We start from the raw sequence: 24133 nt of genomic DNA, 5'->3' as shown, positions 1-24133 counted from the left end.
GTCCTAGTGGTTACCCTTTATTTCTTATCTTTATAAGGGACACTTTACTCTTTATTTCTTAAAGTGGTGTCCCTTACCAATTAGGAGTTATAATGCAATTAATATATCCTTCCTTCCTTCCTTTTCTCCATCCCCATTACAATTGTGGCATATGATATTATATCTTAACCTGTCTTATGATATATTTAAGAACTTTTACTGTTATAATTTGACTCACCATCTTTAAGAGATATTGTTTGACAACCAGCAATAAAAGGGAAGCAAATCAGCGTGTCTTCCATTGCTTTTACCCTTCTTTTTCTTTACAGCTCTTGTTAGTTATTGGAGCTTCAGTCCTGGGTGACTGGTGTATGAGGAGTTAGAGGAGAAATATGAGTTCCAGTCTTTCTGGAAGGAGTTTATACTTTATATAACAATGAGACAATGAAAATTCTCTCCAACTTTTCCCCTGAGTATTGTCTTCATAAATTGCACATTACAGATTTCTTTACACAGAGCCAAGGGGCAGCATAGTACATCAGACTGATAAAGATTATATTCAATTCCTTAAGGCAAGGCCCTTAGCCACCATTGCAGCTCAAGCACAAAGGTCACATCCTATGTAGAAAGCTCATTGTGTGTTTAGGGTGCCTCTGTATTCTACTCTGTTATGTCAACCTGTATGGGCACGAAAGGCTCTGCTAATCCTGTATCTCTTTTCCCTTGCAGTTTTCTTTTCTTAAATTAATTTTATTGGTACAATTTAAATATACATAATGATCACATTCATCAAAGGGAATTTGTATCTGTACATGATATGTCTTGATTCCTCTTTTTCTCCCAATCTCCTTCTCTCCCTTCAACCCTCTTCCTCCCTTATTTACAAAAGCTTTGTTTCCATTTTTTCCCTTCTTTTCTTGTTTTTTTTCCTTCCTTTTCCCCTTCACAGTTTCCCTTTCCTTTTGAACATTTTCTTCCTATCTCATATTATCTATTATACATTTTTGTCCTTATTTATCCTTTCAATTTTTCACACCAGAGAGACAATGTGATATTACACATATGTGTGCAGCTTATTTCATTTAACAGTATAGTCTCAAGTTGCATTCATTTAGCTATACATGTCTCAAGTTTACCTTTCTTTGTAGCTGAGTAGTATCCCATTGTATAAAAGAACCACATCTTTTTTATCCATTTTTCAGTTGATGGGCATTTGTGTTGTTTTCAAGATTTAGCTATTACAGACTGTGTTGGTAAAAACATGGGTGTGCATACATCATGGTGGTATGATGCTTTTAATTCTTTTGGGAAGATACCCAGCAGGGGAATAGCTGGGTCAAATGGGGTCTCTAATCCCAATTTTTGAGGAATCTCCACTGATTTCCACAGTGGTCGCACCAGTCTACACTCCCACCAGCAGTGGAGAAGGGTTCCTTTTTCCCCACATCCCTGCCAGCATTTGTTATTGGTTGATTTCTTGACATTAACCATTCTTTCTGGAGTGAGATGGAATCACGGTATTGTTTTAATTGGCACTTCTGGAATGACCAATAATATTGAATATTTTTTCATATATATTTTTTGCCATTTCTACTTCTTCATCTGAGAATTGTCTATGTATTTCAGATGCCCAATTTTGGATTGGGTCTTTAAATATGAGGATCTGATTGTTTTTAATTATTTGTATGTTCTAGATATCAGTCCTTTATCTGAGGCACTACTGGCTAAAATTTTTTCTCACTCTGTGTGTTCCCCTGCAGTTTTCAATGTCTTGTTTAAAACCTCAGTCACTACCTGTGCCTGGGTGTGGTAAATGTGCCCATGGAAGAAAATGGCCAGCGATCTCAGCCTTTTTAAAAAGGTCTCTTCTCAGACAACTCACAATGTGGGAAAAAATGTTTATGAGCTGTTTCTTAGACAAAAGTCTCTATCTAGAATATATAAAGAATTGAAAAACATCAGACCTCCCAAATTTAAAGACCCAAACCAAAAATGGGCATCTGAAATGAACAGACATTTCTCAGGCAAAGAAGTAGAAACAGCAAATAAACATATGAAAAAATGTTCAACATCACTGGTCATTCGAGAGATGCAGATGAAAATAACGCTGAGATTCCACCTCACCCCAGAAAGAATGGCTGCTATCAAGAAATCAACCAATAAGAAATGCTGGTGGGGTTGTGGGGAAAAGGGAACCCTTTTCTACTGTTGGTGGGAGTGTAGACTGGTGCAACCACTGGGGAAGTCAGTATGGAGATTCCTCAAAAAAACTAGAATTAAAGATCTCATTTGACCCAGCTATTGCTCTGCTGGATATCTTCCCCAAAGAATCAAAAGGATCACAGTACAGCAATATATGTGCACCCATGTTTATAGCAGCACAGTTTGTAATAGCTATAACTTGGAAATAGCCCAATTGCCCATCAACTAGAGACTGGATAAAGAAAATGTAGGGTTTAAAAAAAAATAAAATGGAGTACTATTCAGCCATAAAGAATGATAAACTAGAGACATTTACAGCTAAATGGATGCACATTAAGGCCATACTCTTAAGTTAAATAAATAGGACACACATGTGTATATACTGAATAGTTTCTCTAGTGTGAGAAACAGAAAGTGTAAATGAGGTTTAAAATGTGTAATAGATAATGTGAAATATGAATTAAAGGTCCAAAGGAGAAGGGGAAGTGGGAGGGGTATGGGAAAGGAAAGAAGGGAAAGGAATAAATATGAGAAAAGGAAAAAAATGGAAACAAAGTCTTTGTAAATAGGGAGGAGTTGGAGGGGCTGAAGAGAGGGCAGGGAATGGGGAAAATATAAGAACCAAGATGCATCATGTAAAGGTATAAATTCCCAATGATGAATATCATCCTATTGTATACCTAAAATGTATCAATAAACTTAATGAATAAGAAAAAGTCTCTTCTCTTTGTGAATTTTAGTTCATCTTATTCTTTAAAATTTTATCTTATTCTTCAAAAGAGACCTTTCACAGCTCTTTTAAAAAATCTTTAAAAATATGAAATTTTTTGTCATCTCCTTGTTCTTATTTTCTAATTTGTTATATTAGAAACAATATCCCACTGCTGCCTATTATTGTTTTATTCAGAAACAATATTCTGAACTGTTAAAGATTTATTGAAATTTTGGTTATGTTGTAGTATTCCAAACTGAATTGTCTTTTCTCTGGGAGTTCTGGAAGAATGTGAAGCCCTGCTCTTTTAGAGATTTAATAGGAAATAGTACCTTTCCTACCACACTCCACACTGTTACTTTGAAAGAAGCACTGCTTACTGCAAATACATGCAGTGTCTTAAACAATGTGAAAAGAATGTAAATCATGCTTAAATAGGACAAAGGTAAAAAGAGAAATGAGCAAAAATTATAGCTAAACAAGAGTTCAAGTTGAGTTTACTGTTCTATCCAGATATTAAGGGCCCAAGTCAGATGAATCTGATTATTACAATTCATGTTTTTCTTATATGCCTTCTTCATCACTTCTGAGAAAATTGATCATATTAAGCAGTCTGATTAGGATGACAGGATTTAATATTTAAAGCAGTCTTATCGGGTATATATAGTTATTTCCAGTTTGTATTAGGAAAAGAGACTCAAGAAGATTAAATAGCTTTCCCAAGACCACACAGGTACTACATGTTAATGAGTGGAAAAGAACAAATACTTGTTTCCAACTCCATGCTGAGGAGGAGGATGTCTCTGTTTCTGTTTTTGTTAATCAAGGAATACCTTTGTTTTGAGAAACTATCTTTCCTCACTTCGCTAGTTGTCTAATTCTGTGGGATCTGCTCATGGCTCTCTAATCCCTTCAGCTCTCCAGGCCAGGCAACGCCCCTCCTCCAGGTAGGCCTTGTCTTATTGGGAAAGGCTTTCCACTTTGCTTAGCTCCACTGTCCTCTTTTGAAGGAAAATAGAACAAACAGACAAAATAACAACCCTTAATAATTCTAGAAAAAGACATCAAAATCTTTTTGTTGTTGTTGTTGTTATTCTCAGTGTCCAGACATTTTATATCCTAGTTAAGACTTTTTCATTAACCTATAAAATTTCAGGTTCTCATATCTTGAGGCTATCATGCTAATTTTCTTTTTAGGAATTAAGGCAAGTGACAGTCCTGCCCCCCGATGTTTAGTCTTACTTGTCACTTCAAATCATTCAAAACAGAAGGACCACTATCTCTAATAGAAAATATGTTGCTTAAATTGCTATGAAATCTTGGGACAGTTACCTAATAAAAAGTAACCCTTGGTTTATTATAATATTGGGAAAATGTTATCTGACTTTATTTTTCCTAGTGAAAAATTTAGGAAAAATAACAACTAAATGGAATTGTGAGTATGGTATTTTGAGGAGGAGTATTTTTAAGGTAATACTCTTTAAAATTGTTAGAAATAAGCAATCTAAAATATTATTATATACATATGCATGTAGTAGGTCTTATCTTCCTTATAAAAATAAAACCCAATCTCTCCAGGTTAGATATACTAGTCTTTGTACACTGTGTTTTTCCTCCTCTGTGCAAAAAGTCTTCATAGCACAAGAAGATAAAAAAATGGTGGTGGTTAGAGTTCCCTAGGAAGTCAACTCTGAGGAAGAGACTATGCAGGTAGGTCATTGGGCACTGATTTGGGGTTCAGTAGCCATAGGGATCAAGGAAATAGGGCAGGGCACAGGGAGACGCTGGGCTGGGCTGCAGTCACAACAAAGACCTCTGTCTATTCTATAGTCATCACTGAAACTATGCCTGCCCTTTAGACCTAGCCCACCTTAAGGCAAGGGAATATTTCTTTAAATCTATCATTGACTAATTCTGAAGTGGGTTAGTGAGGCAGCTGTCTTCAGCAGAAAAGAATCTCTATTAGAATGGCTTCACTGAGAGGTATTACTTGGCAACATTTTCAGAAGCTGAGAGAATGAATGGCTTGGTTTTGAGTAGGGTAATCTGGGTGGCACACCACAGGGGTCACTATGAGAAAGTGAGAAAGACATTTATCAACAGTGCAGATTTTTAAAAATATGTACGGAGTCCACCAAAAAATGTATGTGCACTTCAGGAAAAGAAAAACGGTATAATGCTTTTTCAACATATGATGTTGTCCTCATATAGGGGATCCTAGAGGGATGTTGTGTATCTCTGAAAACCTCCACTGATGGCCCTTAGAGAGGAAATTGAAAATGCATGTGTAGCGAATCTCAATGAGCAAGGTTACACAAGCAGCAGTTCGCTGTACTAATAAATGTCTGGAGCCTACTGGCCACCACCTTGAGCACTTATAATTGTAGAGGCCAAAGGTAACTTGTATTAATCTCATGATGTCTTAATAAATTTAGTATTAAAATATTTATATTTTTCTTTTCCTGGAGTGTGTATACATTTTGATGGACTCTGTATATGTAAACACGTATATACATATGATTACATTTGAAATTGCAAACCATGGGTCAAAATTGTTGAATACTGACAATTTCATATGTTATATAATCTAATTATGTGATTGTAATAGTGTTTAAAAATGAAGACAACCAACAATAAAAATATAACTAGTTGGTAAAAGAATTCGTTTTACCAGTTTCTACTGAATGGTACCATAGAGTAGGCAGTATTTTTTTTTTTTTTAATTCACACATATTTTTTAAAAACAACCTTCTTGGACCAGGGATTTAGCTCAGTGGTTCTGGCACCTGCCTCGCAAGAACAAAGTCCCGAGTTTGATCCTCAGTACAAAAAAAAAAGCAACCTTCTTTTCCTTTGTTTTCTTTTTTTGGTTTTCTGTTTCATTGATTTGTGCTCCCGTCTTTATTATTTCCTTTCTTGCACTAATTTTAGACAAACTTTGCTTTGTTTTTCCCTTTTTTTTTGGTACTGGGGATCAAACTTGGGACCTTGCGCTTGCGAGGCTGGCGGCAGAACCACTGAGCTACATCCTCGGCCCCAGCTGATCTTTTTCTACTTTCTTCAAGTGAAAGCTGAGATAATTAAGTCCTTACTTATTTTGTAATACGGATGTTTAGTGCTGTAAATTTCACTTTAGGTACTATTTTATCAGGATTTTACAGATTTTGATATGTTGTACTTTCATATTTATTCAGTTCAAAATACTTTGTGACTTTATTTCTTATTTCTTCTGTGACCCATAGTTCATTCAACATGCATTATTTAGTTTCCAAATACTTGGAGATTTAAAAAATATACTTTTTATTGATTTTTAAAATTTAGTTCCTATTGTTCTTGGAGAACATATTTTTCTATCTTTTTTAAATAGTTAAGATACATCATGACTGAGAATATGTTCGATTTTTGTAAATGTTCTGTGTTCATTTGAAAGGGATATATATTTTGCTGTTCTTGGGTAGAGCATTCTATAAATGTTAACTCAAATTGGTTGGTAGTGATGTTCAAGTCTTTTTTTTTTATATTCTTACCAATTAAATATCTAATTGATCAATCAGTCAGTTAAAGAGAATATTGAAATCTCCAACTGTGATTGGGAATCTGTATCTTTTTGCAATTTTATTGGTATTTGCTTTCTGTATTTTGAAGATCTTTTATCAGTTACATCAACATGATTGTTAGATCCTTTTAACAAAATTATTTTGTCATTATGAAATAATCTGCTTTCTTCTTACAATATTCTCCATTATGAAGTCTGCTTTATCTGATTGTAATATAGCCAGTGGAGTTATATTTTGATTAGCATTTAGCATAAGATTTCATTATGTGACCATAATGTGCCCATTTTTTAACCCATTTTTTATCTTATATTTAAAGTCCATTTTTGTAAGCAACATATAGTTGGATATTACTTTCTTGTCCCAAACTGACAACCTCTGCTTTTTAAATGTCTGCATTTAGATGACTTATACTTTTAATATAACTACTGATATGAGAATTAAACCTATCATTTTACTATTTATTTTCTATTTGTCCCACGTATTTGTCCTCTTTCCTGCCTTCTTTTGGAATAATTCAGTTATTTTATGATTCTTGGTCACTGCTTTTGTTGTTTATGCCACTTTATTGCATTACAGTGCAATCAAATTCATAGTTGTTTAAAAAAACAATAATTTCATAAAGTATTCTTTCTGGCCCCCCCATCTCCCCTTTGGTGTCTTCAATTATATGAGTATTTAACTGTTTAAAGTTCATCTATAGCTCATTACTTGGTTTTATTTGTGTTTTTTACTTGTTTATTTGTTTTTCTCTGTAGCATTTAATACTATTGTATGCAATTATATTGATGTTTTCCACATGATGGAAAGTTCCATAAGTTAGGGACTTTTTCTCTTGTTAGTCACTTTATTACTAGGGCCCAAGTGCCTTATATAGAGTAGGTATTCAATATTTTCTTTTCTGGTACAGACTTTTACCTACAAATTCATCTTTTAGACACCCCCAAAGGATTATGTGTAGAAGCTTGTGAGCTTGGTGGTAGAGGAAGTGGCTGAGTGGCTAAAGATATAAAAGAAGCCCAGGAGTAGTTAAGTAGTGAAACAATAGGGGAAGAAAGTTACAGGATACTCATTTAATAAGGTGTCCTGTGCACACCCCCAATACGCTACTCCACTCTGAACAAGTTGTAAAGCAATATTTTATGTATTCATTTCATTAGTGAAGTGGATAAACCTCAGACTACAAAACCAAGGCCAAAATAATTTTCCAGAGTTAGAATATATTTAAGAAACCAGTTATAATTTAACTGGATTAGACTTCAGCACAGAGATGATTGTTACATTCCTCCAACATTTGGAAAGACAATAAATATACTTTTTCTCTTAGTCACTGAAGAAAAATTTTCACACTGGATGGGCCAACACTATTTCGTTTTGCTCCTCTTTTTCTTTCTTTTCATATATTCCCTTTCTATAGAGCTTATTTAGACATATTTGTTCATCTTTAAAATTCTGTTGTTCGTGTCTATAGAGGCCAAGAACATAGTGTTCCTGTGAGTGCAAATTACATGTGATTTGCATAAAAGTCATAAATGTCCTTCCTCTTGGCCAATGAATGTTCATTAAACATAACTATCACTCTAATGGTTTTGGAATCAGTAGCCCTGGAAATGTCACAAAATATCCAGAAAATCGAGTCATATACAAGACATATTATGAAAGTGAAAGCATTTATTGAGAAGCAAGGAAAAAGCAAGAGTCCTGAACCTGACTTTCCTCATCCACATCTTCCTACTCTTCTCCCCCACTTTCACCTTCTTTTGAGTAATTTCCCCTGTGTGTTTCATTTGACTATTGCCTATTGCTTATGTTTTCAATTCTTTCACATTTTCTTCTTCCAATATGATGCCTATCTCATTCAGTACATTTTTCATTTCAGACATTGTAGTTTTCATCTTTAAAATGTGATTTGTAACTTCTTTAAAATGAGATATAATTATAATAATCATTTTAGAGTCATTATCTTCTAATTGTGTTATCTGTCTCATTTCTGAGAAAATTTTAATTGATTTTTCCCTCCTCATTATAGATTGTATGATACAGACTTTTTTCATGCCCAATAGTTTTTGATTAGATACCAGAAATTATGCATTTTGCTTTATATGGGTGCTGGACATCTTGGTAGTCTCATAAATATTTTTGTATTATTTTTCCTGGAACATGATTAAATTACCTGAAAACATCTTGATTTTATCAGGTCAAGCTTTGTTACATTGGATTAAAGCAATATTTCATCAAGGATTAATTTTTCTACTAGTAAAGCAAAGCTTCTGTTAGTATGCTACCTAACACCTTGTGAATTTTAGGTTTTCTACTTTGACTTTTGGGCCATCCCATCCTTTGTGATGTCTGGGCATTGCTTTCTCTAATTCTTTCCCATCTATCTTTCTTGGCTCTTGTCAGTTGAGCACTGAAAGTGCTAATTATTATCAGCTAACACTGAAATGGAACCCCTGTAAACAAACAGTTATTTCTTTGTATGGCTGGTGTGTTTCCTGATGAGTACCTCTGCTTCAGTCTCCCTTAACTTCCAGTTTTACTTCCTTAACTTAGGGAGACTTCTGGACTCTGCCAAGATTCCTTTACCTTCCACCAGAGTCAGGACATTTTCTCTAGGCAATAAGCTTCATTTGTTCCCCATCTCTCAGCAGTCATTGTTCTTTATTGTTTGACATCTGGAGAGTCATAGAATAATAAATCTTTGTATAGAGAAATTGTATGCTTGGTGACCCTTTAAATTCAGTGACCCTATTTCTATGTTGATTCACTTATTTCCTCGTTCTAATAATTTTTTGTTTTGATAATACATGTTGACAATAAGCTATCCATATCAAAATTTTGTTCATTTATGTATTAATTTGACTATAATTTTATCCTCTAGGGTACTATTATTCTGAATTTGTTGCATTTATTGATGAATATATGATTATAAAGTTTATCAAATGACCTAGATTTGTACAATTTTTAAAGTTGCATATTAGTGTTTGAATCTAGAGTGATGCCATTTGAGTTTTAAAAGCAGCAATAGAAATGAACAGCTTTGCTTGTGACCAAATAGATAGTCTGAAGTCAACCAATATGTCATTGTCAAAGCCAATTTCTCCAGACCATACTTTTCATATCAAGGCCTTGCACACGGCTAAGGAAGTACTGCCTGCTTTGCCAGAGTACTTAATCAAACTGTAAATCTTATTTAGATTGTCACAGGGAGACCTAAAATTCATCAGTGTAATTTACACATAGAAATTTCTTCTTATGACTTTGAAAAATACACATGATGTTTGCAGTGGTTTGACCAATAAATGTGGCTGTGGTATAGGCATCTGAAAATGAAAAATCACTTTAAAAATTTAATGTCATGATGTTCCAGAGTTTTGACCTGGAAAGCTATAAACTGAGGGAAGTAAGTGATCTGGAATAGGCTAATTATTAGGGAACTTCATGTTATGTCCACTCAGGCAAACTCTCCATGCCAACTTTTCATTTTTTTATACACTAGTGATTAAAATGAAGCATTATCCTAGGAAACATTCATGGCCAATTTTTTCTTCAGATTTAGTATAGAAATAATTTTATTACTAACGGTTAATGATAGCTAATAAATATGCTGACAAAGCAGATATAAACCATCTTATACATTTTAGGTTATTTGATTTTTTTCATAACCCTTTGAGACATATATCATTTAACACATTTTACAACTGAGTTTCAAAAAGATTAACTTTTCTAATTAAATGTGTCAAAACTTGGAATAGAACTAGGCCTGTGCTACTACTATTATTATTATCATTGTCATTATTGTTTATTTATGTTTTGTTTTTTTGAGACAGGGTCTTGCTACATAGTTCATGCTGGCCTTGAACTCAGTATGGAGTCCAGGCTGGCCTCAAGCTTGCAGCGATCCTCTTGCCTTAGCTTCCAGTGCTGGGTTTGCAAGTGAGCCCCACCACGCCCAGCAAAGCCTGACTTTAAAGTTCATGATTGTTCCAAAGTTCTTTGCTGCTTCTCAAAATTGATGCTCTGTCTGACTGAAGCTGCCACTACTTCGAGGTGCCATTTCTTCTAGTGTGTTGGAGGCTTTCTCAGTACAATAGAGAAACTTTCCCATCAAGATCAAGTGCCCCACCCTCCACCTGGCTAGTCCTGAAGGTCCTTTTTTGCATCTGTGTTTGCCCCAAGTTGAAATCTGATTTGAGGCTTCTTTCACATGTGTGGAACCCAAAGCTCACAATCAAAGCTCTTTCTTGGCAACTTGTCTCCTGGTAGCCTGTCTTCCTGGCAACTTCTCTTCCGGGCCTGTAAGTTAGGTTCATTTTTCTCCATTCAGTTAATCAAGTACTTTCTTTTTTTAGGTAGCACCCTCACAGAAATTTTCATAATTGTATGAAGACTGTAGTTTTTAAACACATATTTAGCTCTTTTTTGTGTGTGTGCTGGGGATTGAACTCAGGACCTTGTGCTTAGAAGGCAGGCTAGCTCTTTACTTTGCAAGTATGATGTAGAAAATTTAGTTCCTTCACTGTAAAATTGGAATGGCAATTTATCATCCCATGCGAGTTTTAAGACTTGATTTATGAGTTGCATGCCTCATTGAATATCCCTCACCCAAAATCAGTCTAATTATTTTTGGATCTCATATTCATCTGGTACACAATTACTTTAAGAATTTTTTTATAAACTTTACTTTGACGATTTCTTACCGGGTATGTTGGATTTTAAAGTTAACATTTCAAGATCATTTGGTACAACAGTATTTTGTGCCAAAGTGAAAGCTTGAAAAGAGACTTTGATGGCAGTAAGCTGGTAGAGAAGCATGAGACTGACTTTAATCATACAATCCCATGTGAGAACTCTGCATACCAGGGGGGTTTCCATTAGAAAGATGCTAAAATTTAGTTCTGTGAAATCTAGGGGCTTTCTGATGTTCAGTTGTAACACATATGGACTGAAAAATTAAATCTTGTTTCATAAGCATCCTGTGTCAGTTTCTTTGCAGTGCAGGAAATAGATTAAAAAAAAGATGAAAAAGATATACAAAATAGCTATACAAGACATTCTGCATACCAGTTCACATCAAATGGTCATTTCCAGGAATTGGGTTGATTTTGTTTTCACGTGATATATTGAAAACACAGTGATGGGAAGATATCCATATTCAGGCAAATTCTCAAATGTCTTTGCTGATATGGTCATATATTACTTGTTTATGTAGACACATGTGTCCAAATGTGATATATACTTTACCTTTGTTTTTATTTTTATATATGATTTAAAATTGTTTAAATAATTTACTTCATTTATATTTTATCCTAGACAAATTATGTTTATCATAAAGAATCTCAGATCTTTATTGGAAAGGTACATAGGTTTAAAAATGTATATTTGTATTATAGATCTTTAGGGTATAAATGTGTTTTCAGTCTTAAATACAACACTATGAGATACTATTTTACAGTGGAATATCTGGACCTAGAGTTTGTTTTTAAAAACACTTGGATACAGAAAATGCATACAGAGAACTCACCAAGTACTTTTCTGTATATCCATCAATCTTTCTAATGACTCTAAGAGAAAACAACTACTAAATCTCGTTTGGTACCAAAGGTTTGAGAGGTTAAGCAATTTGCCTGAGCTTATAGAGTTAGCAAGTTTTGGAACTAGAATTTTTGGCCCTGTGTGTATGATTTTATATTCACACACATAACTGCTCATCCTTCCTTATTTTTCTTTCAAAGGTCCACTGGCTCTATCACACCATTCTTCTGCTATTTATTTTAAATTGAGTTTATGTTGACTATTTGTTAAGTAGAAATTACATTGTAAATTATCATAAGTTGCTGCGACCTGCACAGCATAGGGTCTGAAGTCAGGAAGAATGGTGGGAGATGAAGAAACTTGAAGAATAACAAGAAAGAAAGATACATAACAAGATTATGCTTGAAAACTGCGACCAGGTAGAATTATAGCCTGATGAGCTAATGGCCATCTGGTGTTCCATGCACTTTTTATTTATAGTGGAAGGCAAACAGGAAGAGAAGGCAGGGCAAATAGTGCTACATGGCCTGAATGGCCTAGGCAGAACTAGCATGTACAGGAAGGGAACAGGGAAGTATACATAATGTAAGTGTCCCCTGGGGCTGTGCCATTCAGGTCTACAATCTTACAGACACAGTCTGTTTGACTATCTAGTCTATAGAGGAGAAAGGGAATAGGGATTAGGCGAAAGGCCGTCTTCAGGCTCTGCCCTTGCAGTAAGTACCTTTAAAGGCTAAGTAAGTGACAAAAGATCAGAGACAGTGCACTGGTTTAAAATTTATTCTTTGTGTATACACAATCAGTGTCCTTAAGTCCATTACCTGTGGGGTATCCACCTTAAGATGTGATCATTTCATAGCTACTAGAATTTAATTGCTATAAAACTTCCAGCAAATTGATGGATAGAAATAGCAATAATTCCTCTGACTAGAATTCTTTTTTAGCATGATTTTTTTTTTAAACTTAGAAAACTGAAGAAACAGCTGGTACTGAGGTGCATCCTTGGATAAGAGTGACAGAAGATGTTTTAGTAACAGCAATGAATGTCTGGAATATTAGTTGGGTACCTTTGAGAGTGACCCATTGTTACTGTAAGTATTAAACATAGTTAAAATAAAATCTCTCTAGGGAATTTCCCTTTTTAAACATTTATCCTCCATGTGTTGCAAAGCCTTGGCTTTGAGTCAGCCAAGAACTGGAGTACCACCCTTTGGCTTTCCTGTCCCGTAAACTGAGATCAAATTTCGGTACAGTGGACTCCAAAGCTGCATGTATGAGAACATGTGCATAATGAATACATTGCTCTGTCCTCAGAGATGAATGCTCCTTCTCAGTCTTGCTCTTGAACTTCCCCAACAACATCTGATGTGAGGGATGTGTTCCAGCTGACGGTTTCTCAAGTTGTCTTCCAGGATGGTGGCAACTGAGGCCATTCTGTCTCACTGACTAAATAAAAGGCTGCAGCACTTTGGAAAATGCTAGGGTGCAAGCTGTTGACCACAATTAGTCATAGGCTGCATTTGATCAAGACAGATCCTTGCTCTGTTACCTCGTTTGAGCATTCTTTACTCAGTGTGGAAGCCTTGCACTTTCAAGCAGTAAGGTTCTTAATCAGGACACACACAGCTTTAGAAAAGAAAGCTATGGCTGCAGACACAAGGGTGTATCTATCAAACATCGTGTATGCACTATGTTTGGGAGTTATGTCTTTTTAGATGGGGAGGACATGCTAATGGAAACCTTCACCTTGAAAAATTCAGACTGAAAAGTATAATGTCATAAATGCAATTATGAATTAAATGAAGATTGATATCCCCATCGCTACCCCGCTCTCTCTGAATGATGCTTTTCCAGCATTCTTCAGCATGTTGTCTTCCCTAGTCCTCCTGGGTGGTTGTAGAATTCAAGTATTTATTCTTTATTTATTTTAATTAGTTACTGCAATGGTTAAAGAGGAATTCCTTTGCAGCAGGGTTATCACTTCAGAATGAGCCCCTTATAGTGTTTACTCTGAACAGTTGATAACTTTTGGACCTGGCCATCTCATCTTAAAGGTGGATTTACTTTGCTCTTTATTATTAAACTGAGGTCAAATTGAGTAATTGCTGAGTGGAAGTTCAATTATGAATTATGGTAAGTACCTCTTAAGGACTGACCAGAGGACAAATAATGATCAGGAAAGTGCCTAATGGAAAGCTCTGTGGGTGACTCTCAGGTCTGACAGTGGCAGAGCTGCTGGTATCCAAGGCCTAGAGTTCAAGACAAACCACAGCTTCCTCACAGGAGGCCCTGCTCACGCTCCTCACAGAGCCTGGCAGTGGGCTCAAGAGACCACAATTTCTAAGTAACTGTAAGTAGGGCAGCAATAGGCACAGGCAAGAAAGTGTTGGTTATTCTTTTTTCTTTTTAGCTAAAATCTTTATTTACTAAGAAGCAATTTGAAGACTTCTGAGGAATAATGTGGGGGAAGGATAAAGTTTTATGGTAAAAGATAAGTTCAAGTGAAAGGAAGAATATGTTATCTTAACTTTTATAGTAAATTCTTAAGTGTTGGAATATTATTGTCATTGATTCAGTTTAATAACTATTGTACTGCATTGAAGAGAATATAGTTTTAGAAAATTTACTCAGTAGAGAAAAGGGCTGCATACTAATTGCATAATATGTCTATTACTGAGTGCTGTAGGTTAGATCTCAGTGTCCTCCAAAGGTCCACGTGGAAAAGGCTTGATCTCTAGTGTAGTGTTACTGGGAGGTGGTGGAGCCTTTAAGATGTGAGGTCTTCAGGTCATTTTGGGAAGGCCTTTGAAGAGGATACTGGGACCCCAGCCCTGTCCTTTCTCTACTGTGTATTCTGCCCATAAGCAGAGCAGTTTTGCTCTGCCATGTACTTCTGCTATGATATGCTGTACTTCCCAGGCCCCCAAACAACAGGAGCATTTGATCATGAATAGTACCTCCAAAACTATGATCCCAAGAATATATTTTTAAATTTTTCAATTAACGATCTCAGGTATTTATTTGTTACAATAATGGGAAGCTGACTAACACACAATAGATTAAAATCAGTACTATTACAGAAGTACAGAAAATTAATGTGAAATAAAAAAGATGAGGAATTCCACTATAGAGGTCTTACATTTTGTTCTGAGAGATTGCTTAATGCATCTTTTTATCTTACTTCTATTGTTCACTGAGACATAGGATGATCTGGTCAGATGTTTATTACCGATGGAGTTAACTGAGAGGGGGATCAGTAGTATTTTACTATTGTAGTTTAAATAAAAATATTTTGAATTAGCATGTAACAATTCGTGCATTAGAAGGATGATTAAGTGACCCACCTGGTCTGGTGATCTGCAGAAGAAATGTAATTCAAAGTTAATCAGAGTTTGATTCTTAAATATTTTCTATTTTAATGTAATTTTAGATTTATAGAAGACTTGCCAGGGTAGGACAGAGTATAATTTTCACTACTTCCCTTAACTTTATCATCTTATACATCCATTTTTATAATCAGCAAAACAGGATATTAACATCAGCATAAAACTATTAACCAAACTCTAGAAATGAATCAGATTTTCTCAGTTTTTCTACTAATGTTCTTTTGTTCAGATTGGCAAAAAACCTGAAAATATCTGATAGCACTAGCTGTTAGTGAGGATATGCAATTGGAACTTTTGTATTGGTACCAGTGACTAGGCAGATATTTTAGTAATATCTAGAACTGTTCTGTACAATAGGGAATCACTAGCTGTATATGGCTATTGAGCACTTGAAATATGGGGAGGTGAGTTGAGCTATAAATATACAATACACATTGGTTTTCAAAGAATTAGTGCAAAAAAAAGGAATGTAGTCTATCTCATTGATAATTTTTGTTTTGGTTACATTTTGAAGTGGTAAATTTTTAAATATATTATGTTAAATAAAATATACTGTAGCTGCCATCTTGAGTCCCTGTGTGTGTATGCCTAATCTCAGGTGGTCTGCCCGAGACCCCCTGAGCGCCAGCCCTAGTCCCTGTGCTGCCCTATAACTGCTCCGACAAGATGAAAGAAACTATCATGAACCAGGAAAAACTCGCCAAATTGCAGGCACAAGTGTGCATTGGTGGGAAAGGAACTGCTCTCAGGAAGAAGAAGGTGGTTCATAGAACAGCTACAACAGATGATAAAAAACTTCAGCTCTCATTAAAGAAGATAGGGGTAAACAATATCTCTGTTACTGAAGAGGTGAATATGTTTACAAACCAAGGAACAGTGATCCACTTCGACAACCTAAAAGTTCAGGCATCTCTGACAGCAAACACTTTCACCATTACAGGCCATGCTGAGATGAAACAGCTGACAGAAATGCTACCCAGCATCTTGAACCAGCTTGGTGCAGACAGTCTGACTAGTTTAAGGAGACTGGCTGAAGCTCTGCCCAAACAATCTGTGGATGGAAAATCACCACTTGCTACTGGAGAGGATGATGTTGATGAAGTTCCAGATCTTGTGGAGAATTTTGATGAGGCTTCTAAGAATGAGGCAAGCTGAATTGAGTCAGCTTCTGAAGAAAATATAACTTGGAAGAAGTTACTGGGAGCTGCTATTTTATATTATGACTACTTTTTAAAATTGTTTTTGTTTATGGATCTGATAAAATCTAGATCTCTAATGTTTTTAAACCCAAGCCTCTTGGACACTGCAGCTCTTTTCAGTTTTTGCTTACATACAATTCATTCTTTGCAGGCAATTAATGAAGAAGTCTGGGAATAAAATTTGAAACAAAGATTGATAAAAAATATATATATACTAAAATCATATGATAAATTAAATATGTCTAATATAGTATTTCTTTTTAAATTTTAATACCTGAGATGTAAGAGTTGCACATTATTGTGGGATATAATGCAATATTGTTTTCTTTTTGGTATCGGGGATTGAACTCGGGACCTTGTGCTTGTGAGACAGTGCAATATTTTAACACTTGAATATAACATGTCCTGATTGAATCAGGGTAATTGACATTTTCATTTTTTAAAAATTTCTTTATATTTAGACATTGGATTGCTCTCTTCTAATTCCTCATAGTATACATGTTACGTGAACTATAGCAGCTCCACTGTGTTGTGAAACACTATAACATATTTCTTCTATCATATATTTTGGTACACATTATCCAACTTCCTTCTCCTAGAACATCTCTCTTTTTCCTACACTTTTTCAGACATGATGAGACATACATAGCTAGAGACAGCTTATTTCCTCTGGTTTTTAATAGTGATAAGAGGACCTGATATCTTTTTTTTCCACTTAATTTATTGGTACCTTTTAGGTATGCAATACAGTTACATTCATCTTTGGGATCTTGTACCTTCACATGATGTACCTTGGTTCTTATTTTTTTCCCCATTCCCCTGCCCTCCCTTCATGCCTTCCATCCTTCCCTATTTACAAAGACTTTGTTTCCAGTTTTTTCCTTTTCTCATATTTTTTCTTTGCCCTTCTTTCCTTTTCCCTACCCCTTCCACTTCCCCTACTCCTTTAGACATTTTTCCTATTTCACGATATCAATTATACATTTTGATTCTTATTTACACTTTTAGTTTTTCACACCAGAGAAACTATTCAGTATTTACACATGTGTGTCCTATTTATTTCACTTAAGGGTATAGCCTCAATGTGCATTCACTTAGCTACAAATGTCTCCAGTTTCTCATTATTTATGTCTGAGTAGTACTCCATTTTATAAAAAAAAACACATCTTCTTTATCCAGTCTCCAGTTGATGGGCAATTGGGCTGTTTCCAAGTAATAGCTATTACAAACTGTGCCACCACAAACATGGATGCACATATATCACTGTGGTATGATTCTTTTAATTCTTTTGGGATGATACCCAGCAGGGGAATACCTGGGTCAAATAGGACCTCTAGTCCTAGTTCTTTGAGGTATCTCCATACTGATTTCCACAGTGCTTGCACCAGTCTGCATTCCAACCAACAATGAAGTGCTCCTTTCTCTCCACAACACCACCAGAATTGTTATTGCTTCATTTGTGATAGCAGCCATTCTTTCTGGGGTGAGGTGGAATCTCAGTGTTGTTTTCATCTGCATCTCTCGAATGACCAGTGATGTTGAACATTTTTACATATGTTTATTTGCTGCTTTTACTTCTTTGCCTGAGAAATGTCTGTTCATTTTAGATGCCCAGTTTTGAATTAGATCTTTATATTTGGGGGGGTGTCTAATTTTTTTCAGTTCTTTATATATTTTAGATAGTAGACCTTTGTCTGAGGAATAGCTGGTAAAAATTTTTTCCTACACTGTAGGTTGTCTCTTAGCTCTGCTGGTGGTTTCTCATGCAGTGCAGAAGCTTTTTAGTAAGATGAGATTCGAGTTGTTTATTCTTTGTGCTAATTTCCATGCTATTGAGGATTTGTTCATAAAGTCCTTTCCTATGCCAATGTCTTCAAGAGTTCTACCTAACTTATTGTCCAGCAAGTTTAGTGTTTCTGTTTTAATATTTACATCTTTAATCCACTTCGATTTTAGTTTTGTGCATGGTAAAAGATAGGGATCTAGTGTTAATCTTTGGCAAGTTGAAATCCAGTTTTTCCAACACCATTTATTAAAGAGGCTATCTTTCCTCCAGTGAGAATGGTTGGCTCCTTTTTAAAAGATGAGGGAGCTGAGTATGTCTGGAGTTGTTTCTGCATCTTCTAATCTATACCACTGATCCTCAGGTCTGTTTCTTTGCCAGTACCATGCTGTTTTTATCACAGTGGCTTTGTAGTACAGTTTCAAGTTCGGAATTGTGAAGCCCCCTGCCATGACCTATTGCCTAGAATTGCTTTTGCTATTCTAGGTCTCTTCTGGTTCCAGATGAACTTTTGGATTGTTTTCTCTAGTTCTGTGAAATGTACTGTTAGGATTTCAATCCGGATTGCATTGAATCTGTATGGCAGTTTTTGAAGTATGGCCATTTTCACTATATGGGTTCTTTGTACCCAGGAATAGGGGATGTCTCTCCATTTTCTTATATCCTCTTTGACCCCTTTTTTCAGAGTGCTATAGTTTTCAGTGTAGAGGTCTTTTGCCTCCTTTATTTGATTGCTTCCTAGATATTTCATTTTTGGGGGTGCTATTGTCAAAGGGATTGTTTCCCTAATTTCTCTTTCAGAGAGTCTGTAATTTGTGTATGAGAAGGCTATTGTTTTTCGAGTGTTGACCTTGTATCCAGCTACTCTACTGAATCTGTCAATTAAGTCTAGAAGTTTTTTGGTGGAGATTTTAGTGTCTTCTATGTAGAGTATCATATCATTAGCAAATAATGACACTAGAACTTCTTCCTTTCCTATCTTTCCTTTTATTTCTTTCTCTTGTCTAATTGCTATGGCTAATTGAACAGGAGTGGTGATAGTGGACATCCTTGTCTTGTTCCTGATTTTAGCATGAAGGTTTTCAGATCCTGACCATTTAGTATGATGGTGGCTGTTGTTTTTTCATAGATGGCCTTTATCAAGTTGAGATAAAGACTGACTATTCCATTTTTCTTCAGGGTTTTTATCATAATGAGTGTTGAATTTTGTTGAATGTTTTTTCTACATCTATTGGAATGATCATATGGTTTTTGTCCTTGACTCTGTTAATATAGTGTATTACATTTATTGATTTACGAATGTTGAACCATCCTTGCATCCCTGGGATAAATCCAACTTGGTCAGGGTATATGATCTTCTTGATGACCCTCTGTATTCTGTTTACCAGTGTCTCGTTGAGGATTTTTGCATCTATGTTCATTAGGGAGATTGGCCTGTAGTTCTCTGTTTGGGTTGGGTCTTTCCCTGGTTTTGGAATCAAAGTAACACTTACTTCCGGGAATGAATTTGGAAGTAATGCATTTATGTTCATTAGTGAGATTGACGTATAGTTCTCCTTTTCAGTTGGGTCTTTCTCTGCTTTGGTGATCAAGGTGATGCTTGCTTCCAGGAATGAATTTGGCAGTATTGCTTCCCTTTCAATTTCATTGAAAAGTTTAAAGAATAGTGGCAATAGTTCTCTAAATGTCCTGTAGAATTCAACAGTGAAGCCATCAGGCCCTGGGTTTTAATTTGTTGGTAAATTTTTAATTATGTTTTCAATTTCACTGATTGTAATTGGGGTGTTTAGAATTTTTATATCTTCTTTGTTCAACTTGGTAATTCATACTTATCTAGCAATCTGTCCATTTCTTCTGTTTTCCATTTCATTAGAGTACAGATTCTGGAAGTAGGTATTGATGATTCTCTTGATTTCTGCTGGATCTGTTGTGACTTCACCTTTTTCATTCCTAATTGCATGGATTGAGCCTTTTCTTTCCGTTTTTGGACAAGGTTGGCTAAGGTTTTATCGATTTTATTTATTCTTTTGAAAAACCAACTCTTCGATTCATTGATTTTTTGTGTCATTCCCTTAGTCTTCATTGCATTGATTTCTGCTCAGATCTTTATAATTTCCTCCCTTGTATGAGCTTTGGGTTTATCTTGCTCTTCTTTTTCTAGGAGCTAAAGATTGAGCACTCGGTTGTTTATTTGAGCTCATTCTGTTTTCTTAGTGTGAGCTTTCACTGCTATGAATTTCCCTCATAGAACTGCTTTCATTATTTCCTATAGATTCCTGTATGTTGTATTGGCATTATCATCTAATTGTAAAAACTGTCTAATTTTTTCTTTAATTTCCTCTATGACCCATTGGTTGTTCACGAGAGTGTTACTAAATTTCCATGTGTTTGTGCAGTTCTTGCAGTTTCTCATGCTATTGTTTTTCAGTTTAATTGCACTATGGTCTGATAATATACATGGGATAACTTCAATTCCTTTGCATTTACTTAAACATGTTCTGTGAGCTAGTATGTGGTCTATTTTGGAGAATGACCCGTGTGCAGCTAAAAAGAATGTATATTCTAGTTTCTCTAGTGTGAAAAACTGAAAGTGTAATTAAGGATACACATGGATGAAATGGCCTAATAACATATTTCTCTGATTATGTTTCCATCGCATGTCATATGACTGTATCGAAATTTAAATTAGGGAGAAGTTTGGCTTATGTGGAGTCTGCTAACTAACTGGAGTTTTTTTCCAGCTCATTAGTTGTTCAGTGTTGGTTTTGAGGATTTTTCTGAAACAAATCACATCCTCTGGTGTCTTGGTGGTGCTTGAGATGCTTCTTTAAGTTATATGGAAAAATGTTTAAGTGCTTTTCAGTTTTGTTTTGGTTGAGTTCTACTATATTTGAATATTATTGTTTTTTCCCCTTGCATTGTTCTTCTTTGAATGATTTTAGTTTTTTGTATGTGTGTGTGTTTGATAATAAAGTAATTTTTTAAGAAAAAGAATGTATATTCTGATTTTGTGAGGTGGAACACTGTAGATGTCTATTAAATCCATTTTTTCAAAAGCTTGGTTCAGTTCTAGTATTTTGTGGTTGATTTTTTGTCTGGATGATCTCTCTATTTGTGACAGTGGAGTATTGAGATCCCCCACTACAATTGTATTAGTGCTTATTTGGATTTTCATGTCCCTTAATATTTGTTTTGTATAGTTGGGGGCATTTGTATTTGGTGGTTATATATTTATGATTGTCATCTCTTGCTCTTGGATTGTTCCCTTTACAAGTATGTATTGTCCTTCTTTGTCTCTCTTAGTTAGTTTTGATTTGAAATTTACTTTGTCTGCAAAGAAGATAGCTACCCCTTCTTTTTTCTGGGTTCCTGTTGCATGGAGAACTGTTTTCCAGCATTTTATGTTCAGTCTATGAGTTTCTTTTTGTACTAGGTGCATTTGTTGTATACAGCATATTGTTGGGTTTTGCTCCTTAATCCATTCTTCCAGTGTATTTCTGTTTTGGTTGGGGGATTGAGGCCATTAACATTGATGGTTATAACTGATGTGTATTGACTTATCATTGTCATGTTATTTTCCTGTTTTTGATTCTTTTTTTTTTTCCCCTCTCCTTTTAATTTCTTGCCTTGCCTGATGGATGGATTTGCTCTGTTGGGCCTCATGGAGTTGTGACCTTCGTTATCTTTTTCTAGGATATTGTTTAGGATTGTCAGGAGTGCTGGTTTTGTATTCATGAAGTTTTTCAGGTGTTCTTAGTCATGGAAATATCTTATTTCTCCATCAATTTTGAAAGATAGTTTTGGAGGATACATCAGTCTAGGTTGGAAGTTGTTTTCTTTTAGGGCTTGAAACACTTCACTCCAGGCTCTCCTTGACTTGAGGGTTTGTGTTGAAAAATCTGCTGTGATTCTGATGGGCTTTCTTTTGTATGTGATTTGTTTCTTTTCTCTAACTGCTTGTAGTATTTTGTTCTTCTGTTGGGTTTCCAGGATCTTGATTATTATGTGTCTAGGTGTAGATTATTTTGATCATGGCCAGTTGGAGTCCTTTATGCCTCACTTATGTGTATGTCAAATTCTTTTGCTCTGTTTGGGAAGTTTTCTGTTATTAATTCTGTTAGCAGTTTTCTTATGTCATTTGTACTTTCTCCTGTTTTTTTGTGGACTCCTATCAGTCTTATATTATTCCTCTTTGTGTCATTTAGGAGCTGTTGGATTGATTTCTCATGGTCCCTTACTATTTTTAAGAGATCTCTCTTTTCTTGATCACTGACTGCCATCCTGTTTTCTATATCTGATATTCTGTTTTCAGATTGCCTCAGTAGGCTGTGTATGCTTTCAATAGAGTTTTTAATCTCTTGGATATCTATTTGAATCTGTTTCATGGATTCCATTTCTTTCCTATGCTGGACATTCATGGTTTCCATCATGGTCCTGAGCTCATCTATTTTTTTTTATCTGTTTCTGTTCTAGAGTCTCTAATCATGTCTTTCATTCTGCTAACCATCTCTGTAGTTATCTGGGAAATTATTTCTGTTTTGAATTTTTCTAGAGCCTCATTCATCTGTTTTGCTACTTCCTGTGCTATCAGTTCAGGGTATACAGGTGGTTGATTGTCAGACTTTTCCACCTCATTTTCCCCAAAATTTGCCTTTGGTGGGGTGGAAGTCTGGGTTTGTGCCTTGCTTAAATGTCTTCTCATTTTTGATTTTGGTACTGTCCTTGGTTTAATTCCTGGGTTGACACTTCAGTACTTCTTATTGTAAGTATCTTTGTTGCTTGTAGTTAGAACCCTTATGGAATAATTGTTTCTCAGAGGTGTCTTTCAGATATAGCTGGTCTTTAGGTTTTGAGTCTCTAATGGATCTGAGGCTATCTCCTTTTCATTTTACCAGGAAGGACAACTGATTAGATCAATCACAGCACCTTAGCCCAAGTGATACAATGAGCAGCTCAATAGCATCCAGCACAGCTTAGAAAATGACAATTTGTGGTAGTTATTAACCTATCACCTTTAACTGTGTGAATTAAATCAAAATCGAGGACCAGCCCAACATATGTTTATAGTGAATAAACTCTTCAATATAGCAACTTTACTGTTCAGGATGGGTACTTAGAAGAATTTGGGGATTGAGGGATAGATAGGTTGAAGGATAGGGAAAGGTTAGCAGTGACGCCATAGGACACAGGAAGATCACACAAACTCTAGGAAACTGTTGAAGACAAGAGGAAAAGACAGAATGAAAGAACAAATATGAGAAGAGAACAACCTAACAGCAATAGGGAGGCTAGAAACTGTATTTACTTTTCTTTAAAACCAATGACAATCGAGAGAAGGAAAAAGAGAAAAAAAGAAAAAGAAAGAAGAAATCTGAATTAGGGCCAGAACAGGAACAAAAAGGAAGATGAAGATCAATGTGGGATAGTGAGAGAATGAGAGTGAGTGTGTGTGTGTGTGTGTGTGTGTGTGTATGACAGAGAGAGAGAGAGAGAGAGAGAGAGAGAGAGAGAGAGAGAAGCAGAGAAGCAAAAAAGAAGATGAAAAATTTGAAGAGTAGAAAAAATAAAAATTAAAAATAAAAAATAAGAGAAAAAATAATTTTGAAAATAACAAATAAAAAATAAAAATGAATGGCCTCCTTTAGGGTATGTCTCTGCTGTCACAATAGACAACATGGGCAGCAGTGGGCCGATATAAGTCAATGAGTCTCAGCAAGGCAGTAGCAGACTGGTGAGATTCAGGCAGATTTCTGGCTGCAAGTCCCAAGTTGAGCTCCCTGTCC

The 24133-nt window shown here is 35.5% G+C and overlaps 2 protein-coding genes across 3 annotated transcripts in view; both read left to right on the top strand.

Annotated features, from left to right (window-relative positions):
- The window catches only part of LOC147823146 (uncharacterized), a 456826-nt gene that overhangs the window by 42154 nt on the left and 390539 nt on the right, over positions 1 to 24133 (top strand). The gene's annotated exons all lie outside the window — the stretch shown is intronic.
- On the top strand, positions 15607 to 16742 carry LOC101701589 (transcription factor BTF3). The gene has a single exon (XM_004862774.4). It carries the CDS (start codon positions 16035 to 16037, stop codon positions 16521 to 16523), a length of 489 nt encoding a protein of 162 aa, XP_004862831.2. The 5' UTR covers positions 15607 to 16034; the 3' UTR covers positions 16524 to 16742.

Source organism: Heterocephalus glaber, unplaced genomic scaffold (assembly GCF_053883595.1).
Source record: "Heterocephalus glaber isolate CG9 unplaced genomic scaffold, H.glaber_assembly_v1.0 deba00001600, whole genome shotgun sequence".
In the NCBI taxonomy this organism is placed as follows: domain Eukaryota; kingdom Metazoa; phylum Chordata; class Mammalia; order Rodentia; family Bathyergidae; genus Heterocephalus; species Heterocephalus glaber.
The sequence above is the reverse complement of the archived record's forward strand: the minus strand, read 5'-3'. Positions and strand labels throughout refer to the sequence as shown.